Source organism: Cupressus sempervirens, chromosome 3 (genome assembly GCF_028749045.1).
Source record: "Cupressus sempervirens isolate cs-2001-9-10 chromosome 3, ASM2874904v1, whole genome shotgun sequence".
Taxonomy (NCBI): Eukaryota; Viridiplantae; Streptophyta; class Pinopsida; order Cupressales; family Cupressaceae; genus Cupressus; species Cupressus sempervirens.
The window spans coordinates 629859379-629867689 of NC_143120.1; the positions used below are offsets into that span (position 1 = coordinate 629859379).

The window sequence follows — 8311 nt, forward strand, 5'->3', positions numbered from 1 at the left end:
TCATCTCCAAGGCTATCCCTTTCACCTCTTCAAACTCCTTTCTTGACATCCTTGATTCTTTTAAGATAGAATCAATTACATTGTCTACTTTCTTCTTGATGTCTTTGTCCATTAGATTTGTTTGGACCTCTTTCATCTTTTTAGTATATGTATCCCATTTAGGGCATCTAGAATATACTTTAGAGTGTAGAATTATTTGCGAATAACCTTTAATTATTTTAGTGCTCATTTCATAATCCATAGGTTCAATGAACTTTACTCGAGGAACTACTACCTCCATGCATGTGAAATCTATTTCTACCATGAAACATAGTTCATCCTTATATTTCTCTATCAATGCAGGTGGTGTCCTATACCTCTACTTCATTTCAGCTTGGAATGATTTTATCATTTTATCAATGTCGTTGTTCTTGATTGTTTTTGGCATGGATTTGTAAACTCGAGTGATAGTTTTCATTATGCACTCACTTCCATCCCAATTTGAAATACCAGGAAACTTCTTTGTTGTGTAGAAAAATATGTGAGTCAATAGGGATTCAAACCTAAAGACTGCACTCCTAGACTTCTTGATCTTTGATATGTTATCCAGCAACTGAGTTTGGGTAATATCACATAGATTGACCTTTTCACCCTTTATTGCCATCACATAAGCTACGTGAAGAAATCTAGTTAGGACTGAATCTATCCTAGATCCATGGTTGAACTTATATCCCAAAATTTTAGTGATAAGTCTTACTCCATCATCTTGAATGGTGTTAATCTTCATGTTTCTTCCATCAAATCTTGTTTTGAGATTTGTTTCAATAATTATGCGCACATTCTTTATATTTACAAGATTGCATCCTTCATTGCTCAAACCAGTGACCTTGTGAATTAGGTCATTATCAATGCATATAACTGAATCTCCCAACCATAAAAGGTCATCATGTACTTTTCTTAGAATGATTCTTGTCCATTCATGGTTATCAAAGTCTGTGTAGAACATGTGCTTAACTAGGTCAAGTTGTTCTAGGTATGCTTATTCTAGTTTCAATGACAAATCATTGTTGCACATTCTCTCCAATTCCTTATGAATCTCAGTATCTCCTATGCTTTCTATTTTATAGTGAATATAACTTCTTATGTCCTTGACATGAAGAACATTTTTCGGTACTTGTGAAAATGCTCCAATGGGGTTATCAAGTAGGGAAACAAATGGGTGTTTCTTGAAGTTATATCTAGGTCTATCATTGGTATTAAACACTTCTTGTCTTGCCATTACCAAAAATATGCTCAACAAATTCAAAAAATAGCTTAATTTCACATTTTAGGGTTTCTAGTGATCGTGTGTATCTACTAGTTTCTTCAACACAATTAGATCACACCTCAATATTTCACACAAGAAAATGATGCCCGCAAATCAATTTGTGTCCTTTAAATCTTTTGCAATCTGTACTTCACATTAAATGTGTATTTGCCACTAGTTTAAAATATTATCTCTGTATAACAGAGAGGTCATTTTTATTACATAACCTTATATTGATCATATTAAGTAATGCGCACTTTACTGCAGACTCCTCTCAATGTCTAGTATATACTGCTAACTATGCAACTTGTGATATTCTCTCTAACATCAATTTTCATTAACTGATGTGTTGTTTTACTTAGAATGCTTAATTCAGGTAGGATGAGTCACAGACAATAAGTGACTTTACTATCTTATTAGGTACATTAGGTTGTACTTCTTCTAGAACTATATGAGAACTTCTAGGTTCTTTTGCCTTTACAAATGTTTCCTTGAATTCTTCTGTTTGCTCCTTCATTTCTTCCTTCAGATTGTCATCACTTCTTCTGTTGTTCCTTCTATAATTCTGATTCCTATTTAGGCTTCTTCTATCCATTTTGTAAAACTTTGTTGTGTGTCCAAAGTTATTGCATAACTGACATACAGATACATTTCTTCTTTGTTCATTCTGTTGGTCATGAGGTGCTCTGCAATTCCTTGCAATGTGTACAAGATTGTTGCATCTGTAAGAAACAATTTGTCTTCTTTCTCCTCTTTCATTGTTGTGAGATCTTCTTCTATTACCTGCACTATTAGTGTTCCTAAACATTCTACTATTTGCATTGTCATTATCAAATTTAGGTTTCTTATAATCCATTGCATAATGTCCATATCCATGACAATTATGACAATAAAAATTTGAAATAGGTTTAAAAGACTTACCTTTGCAATCATGTCCAATATGTTAAGGTTCATCACATATAAAGCTTTTAACATGAGATTCCTTTGTTTCTCTACTTTTCCCATCTTGATCAGATTCCTTAGATTTCTCAAAGCAAACAACATTCTCTTTGGCTTTGGATGTACCATCAGATTTTCTCATGTTTAAATCTTTCTTGACTTCATGAGGACCAGGATCTTTTCTCTCAACAGACTTGTTTGTGGATTGTCAAAGAAAGAATCCAAGTCCAGTGTTATCATAACTAGGTCTTTATACTACCATTTGTTCATTAATATTTTCACTGTTGGTATACAACCTTTCAAGTTGTTGTTTAGTTTGCACCACTTCACCTTTCACAATAGTATTGTATTTTTCTAATTCTGCATGTTCCAATTTGATAGATTCTAATTCAACTGTTACCTTGCTTAGTTGAGATCTTAGATCTACATTTTCAACTTTTATTTTAGAATCACTCTTTCGTCCATTTTTCTTAAGACTTAGCTTAAGTTCTACTATTTTTAATTCATGTTTCAAGATCTCATTTTCTTTCTTTAGATCTTCAATATCATCATCACTAGTTTGCTCACTAGGTCCTTTCTGTTTCAGGTTATCTATCTTGTCCTTTAGTTTACCAATATAAACTTTTGCATCTTCATATCTATCCTTTAGACCATCTCTTTCATTAGTAAGGAGATCAATTTGCTCAAGAACTTCTTCAAGATTCTTCTTCAACTGTTCCATATCCATGGGGATTTTATTCAAGTTGTTAAGCCTCTTTTGGATAACCAAGCTCTGATACCAATTGCTAGAAATAGATAATATTGAAAAGGTGGCGGGTGGGGGGGTGTGAATCAGTATTTTTAATCTTTTTGCCCACCATTGGATATTATTAATTACTTTGCCACATGCATAAGAAAGTAAACCAATAATGTTGAATAGTATAAACAACCATACATAAAGAGAGCTCATAACACCATATTTTGTTAGCTAGGAAAACCTTGGCCAAGGGAGAACCTCGGTGGGGATGAAACCCACAAGATGATTCACTATATAAAGATTCCAATTAAGGATATTGACCCTGTTAGGAGTCTATGAAGAATGTATAGTGTCTTGAGTCCCTGTTAGGAGACTAGGCCTTGTTAGAAGCCTCAACCCTATTAGGAGTTACTTCAACCTTGTTAGGAGTTGGTGGATCATATACAAATGTGTGCCAGAAGAGCCCACTGCCCTAACATGCAACTATACAATAAGTTCTTCAAGAGAATAGATATACATACAATATTGGATCACTTGTTGCACTTCACAATTCCTCTGATTGTCAATTCTTCATACAAGGAGTAACTGCACATATATCAATTTGCATCATATCTCGCATTATCATATCAGATAACATTACTTCGCATCACACATCATAACTTCACATAGCATACTAACTTTGCATTTGAAGTTCTTTACTTATATTAATCATATTAATAAATTCTTCCTTCGTCGGCTCACATATCATTCTTAGAGTTGGCTCATCAAGATTTAATAATTGAAACAATTCTTCAAGTCGTACAACTCAATTTGTTGACTTGCTCTATTCTGCACTATGAAGTAATTGCATCGACATTTCCTTCATAACTTGAACTTGGTTGCTCGTACGAACATGCGCACTAGTATGCATCATTAGAATGACATCATACATCTATGGTTAATTGCGTAAGAGAATATTCCAAAGGAATATTCTGCTATCAATAAATCTCATCATGTTACTGTAACATTGTCCAATACTTAGACAATTTTCCTTCACAAACAATCATAACTATATTGCAAAACATATGTTGCCATAAATGACAACCACACATCTCACCTTATTTGACTGATTGGTCATATTGCCAACAGGGACCAATTTATAAAAGTTGTTACATTACAAACAATTTTTGAACAAGAAGATGAGAATAACACGCAAGTAGAATTATGTCAATTACTGCATAACATAAAAAGATGCAAACCTAATACAAAATGACTGGGGGCATCTAATGACTCATTCAAATTTGCACTTCAGTGTTGATGACACCAAAGAGTTTGATAGATCTATGCACTTGTTTGTTATTAACAAGGTAGCAAAGTTGCATACTAAAAAGATGCTAAAATAATTTTATCACTTGGTCACCATAAGTATAGCAATAAATTGCATGAGAAAATATAAAAGTTAGATGCATGATGAGCAACTAGAAAAACATGTCCTCCTCTGTAAAAGACAACACATTTTGCTTACAACAAACATGTGGATAGAAGTGAGACTCGTTAATGAAGCTCTTGGTGAGATTAGTGATATCATTTACATAACAAATTATATGCTATATCTAGAGTGACATCAATAGGCAAACTATGTATTTGACCCACTTTCACCTTTGACAGATACTCTAAAATGTAAAGTAATCTATATAGATTTTTACAAAAGAAAGAGGAAGTCAACACAAATCTTAATGCGATTGAAAAAAAAAAAAATTTGACAACATAAAGCGGTAAAAATAGAAATATTCTATCAAATGTGTTATATTATTTACAAATAATAATTATAACCGGATTTATGGTACTAACAAACTATTGAATAATACCATTAAAACCATATAAGATTATGAGCTTAACTCTTACACCCTTAAAGATGCCCGTGGCTATACAGCCACGAAAATGCACTTCCTGTACATTGCTTTTTCTAACTTTTTAAAAAATTAACTAAAGTCCTCTCCTTCGTATGGAAGTGCATTTTCGTGGCTCTTAAAGACTGCAATCACTAGTTATATGACTTTTTGTTGGATCTTGACTCCTTACACAAATTGTCCTATAAGCCTGTAAAGGACAGGCCTACAATGCAAGGACATACACCCATTGGATTCCTTCCTATCGACTGAAGGTAATAAATGTCACATAGCCGACCAGTCCCCACCTAATCAAACTTAGTACTACCAAACTCTAACCTTATGCTCCTATGTGTACAATTTGGGAATTGCTTAAATGGAGATCATTTTCCTAATGGGGTTTGTCTTCTCGACAGAATTAGGTTTCTGATTTTCTATTACGCGGGAGTTAGGTTTGCATTTTAGATCAATGAGAGCAAGGTACGTGTCCGGTGTCTCTGAATGATAAGAAGACCTGCATAACGGTAGTAAATGACTGTTAATTTTGTGCAGTGAATATACGCCATTGGTTGACATGGATCTACCAGGCCTCGACGCGGTATGTAGGGGGGAATCTTCAAAAACTATAAAAACATGTCCAGAAGCAACTCTAGTACTGATCTGATCAGTATATAAGTACACGGAGAGCTGTATTAAGTAAGTGCAGAGCATACCTTCCTTCGTTCTTCTTCCTTTCTACTCTGGACTGAAGTGGGTAGTTATTATACTTAGAAAGTTGTAAAGCTCTGTAGCTGCCTAAAAGAAACAAAATTATTCTCCATTCACAGAAATTGAATCCTGTAAAATGGGTTTGAAAGAGGCCCTGGTGTTTGGGAAAGTGGTGGGGAAGAGCAGATGGTTTGTTCTGTATGCTTCGTTTCTGATAATCTCATTCTCTGGAGCGACATACATATTTGGGCTCTATTCCCCCGCAATCAAATCTGCCTTGGAATATGATCAGAAGACGCTGAACACGCTTGGGTTTTTCAAGGACCTTGGAGCCAATCTTGGCATAATCTCGGGTCTTTTGAATGAAGTGACCCCTGCCTGGTTTGTCTTGGCCGTAGGAGGAGTGATGAATCTGACGGGCTTTCTTCTAGTGTGGCTCTCAGTCACCGGCCGCATGGGAAAGCCCAAGAGATGGCAGATGTTCACTTACATAGCCATTGGATCCAATTCGCAGACCTTCACCAACACTGGGGCTCTGGTCACTTGTGTGAAGAATTTCCCCCAAAGCAGAGGGATTGTTCTTGGGATTCTCAAGGGATTTGCTGGGCTCAGCGGCGCCATTTTCACTCAGATATATCATGCCCTCTATGGAGATCATCCTGCTTCTCTTATCCTCCTCATTGGATGGCTCCCCTGCCTCGTCTGCCTTAGTTTAATGTTCATTGTCCGTCCCACGGATCCTGCCCCCGAGTTCAAAGAGCTCAATAGATTTTACTACTTTCTCTCCATTGCCCTTGCTCTTGCTGGGTTTCTCATGGTGGTCATCATTTTGCAAAACCATATCAGGTTTCCTCCATTAGGGTTTAAGCTTGTAGCTGCTGCTGTTGTGGTTTTCTTGGTGCTTCCCCTCAGCGTGGTTGCCAAGGCAGAGTGGGATAGAGCAAAGGCTCAGACCAAGCCCCCTGCCTTGGAGCTTGTCGAGGCAGGGGGGGTTAATGATAAGGAGAGCTTTTTCAAGTTGGGGGCAGAAAAAGAGCTTTCTGAGCAACAAAATGGCAAACTAGGGTCAGGAAAAGAGCTTTCTGAGCAACAAAATGGCAAACTAGGGTCAGGGAAAGAGCTTTCTGAGCAAGAACAGGGCAAATTAGGGTCAGTAAAAGAGCTTTCTGAGCAAGAACAGGGGAAATTAGGGTCAGGAAAAGATGTGTCTGAGCAAGAAAATGGCAAATTGGGGTCTGAAAAAGATCTTTCTGAGCAAGAACAGGGCAAATTAGGGTCAGGAAAAGATCTGGCTGAGCAAGATCATGGCAAATTGGGGTCAGGAAAAGATCTGGCTGAGCAAGAGCACGGCAAATTGGGGGCAGAGAAAGATCTGTCCGAGACTGGATTGGGGATTGAGAAGAATGCCCCAATTGTTTTCAATCCGCCATTAAAACCCAAGGCAAGCACCTTTTCTCCTAAGCGGCTGTTGTTGAATCTAAAGGACTTCTGGTGTACGAGACCAGAGAGAGGAGAGGATTTCACAATACCGCAAGCCATGGTGAGCATGGACATGTGGATCATCTTCATCGCCACAACGTGCGGTGTAGGTGCAGCCCTGACTGCCGTAGACAACATGGGGCAGATTGGGCATGCCCTGGGATTCTCACCGGTAGATGTGAGCACATTTGTGTCGCTGATGAGCATATGGAACTTCTTAGGCCGGGTGACCTCGGGGTTTTGCTCCGAGATCTTCCTACAAAAGTACAATCTGCCACGCCCTGTGATTCTGACCTTTGTTCTCTCTCTTGCCTGTGTGGGACACCTCTTCATTGCATTTGCTCTGCCGGGCTCTCTCTATGTGGCTTCCATTGTTCTGGGCTTCTGCTTTGGAGCCCAGTGGCCTGTGATTTTCGCCATTATTTCTGAGTTTTTTGGGCTCAAGTATTACGCCACGCTTTATAACTTGGCGGGCTCCGCTAGCCCTCTTGGTACTTATATTCTATCCGTGAGAGTTGCTGGATATTTGTATGACTTGGAAGTAAGCAAGCAAAATAAGATGGCGGGGGAAAGAGGTGGGAATGATCTGCTCTGCAATGGAGTGAGCTGCTTTCGCTTGACGTTCATCATTATGACATTGGTCTCTCTGTTCGGGGCTCTTATCTCTGCTTTTCTTGTTATCAGAACCAGAGATTTTTACAAAGGGGATCTCTATGCCAAATACCAGTCTTATCAGCAGCAGAAAGCTAAATCTCAATCAGAATCTCAGCCTAAAGAGACTTCTTCATAAATTTAAGGATTGTTTGTTTTTGTAAGCCTATAGCCATATTGATTCATCTCCAGATATAGGCGTAGAGAGTAATTTTCCTTCTCTCTGTTTCGGTTTGACTGTACTAACAAATCGATGTATATTGTATTGCAATTTTTTTCAGGTATTTTCCATCTAGGTGATGAATATAAGAATGAATTTTAATGGTCTTCATAAGATGAATTAAGAATCACATTTTTAAGGGTTTTTTTAATATTGGTAAGATTTTTTATAATTATTATCATATATGAAAGAAATAATATAGAGATGTTTACAAAATTAAGTAGTGTTACAGATAAAACAGCTGTATTTTGAAGACATTATTTAATTTCTTAGTTTGTAGGTTCTTCTACAAACTTCGTCAAGTAATTTCTTTGAATTGTGCATCTTAAAAATATTTTCTGACTGAATCTCAATGTAATTATAAGTCTAGAGATGTTGGTGCAGAGTACTTTTTCACTATTATCTGTTTGGTTTTGACTGTAATA

General features: G+C 37.1%; 1 protein-coding gene across 1 annotated transcript; it reads left to right on the plus strand.

Annotated features, from left to right (window-relative positions):
• Positions 1–5288: 5288 nt before the first annotated feature.
• On the plus strand, positions 5289–8000 carry LOC149568258 (uncharacterized). Its single transcript, XM_089821245.1, has 2 exons — positions 5289–5308; positions 5381–8000. Exon 2 carries the CDS (start codon positions 5673–5675, stop codon positions 7803–7805), a length of 2133 nt encoding a protein of 710 aa, XP_089677371.1. The 5' UTR covers positions 5289–5308; positions 5381–5672; the 3' UTR covers positions 7806–8000.
• The last annotated feature ends 311 nt before the right edge of the window (positions 8001–8311 follow it).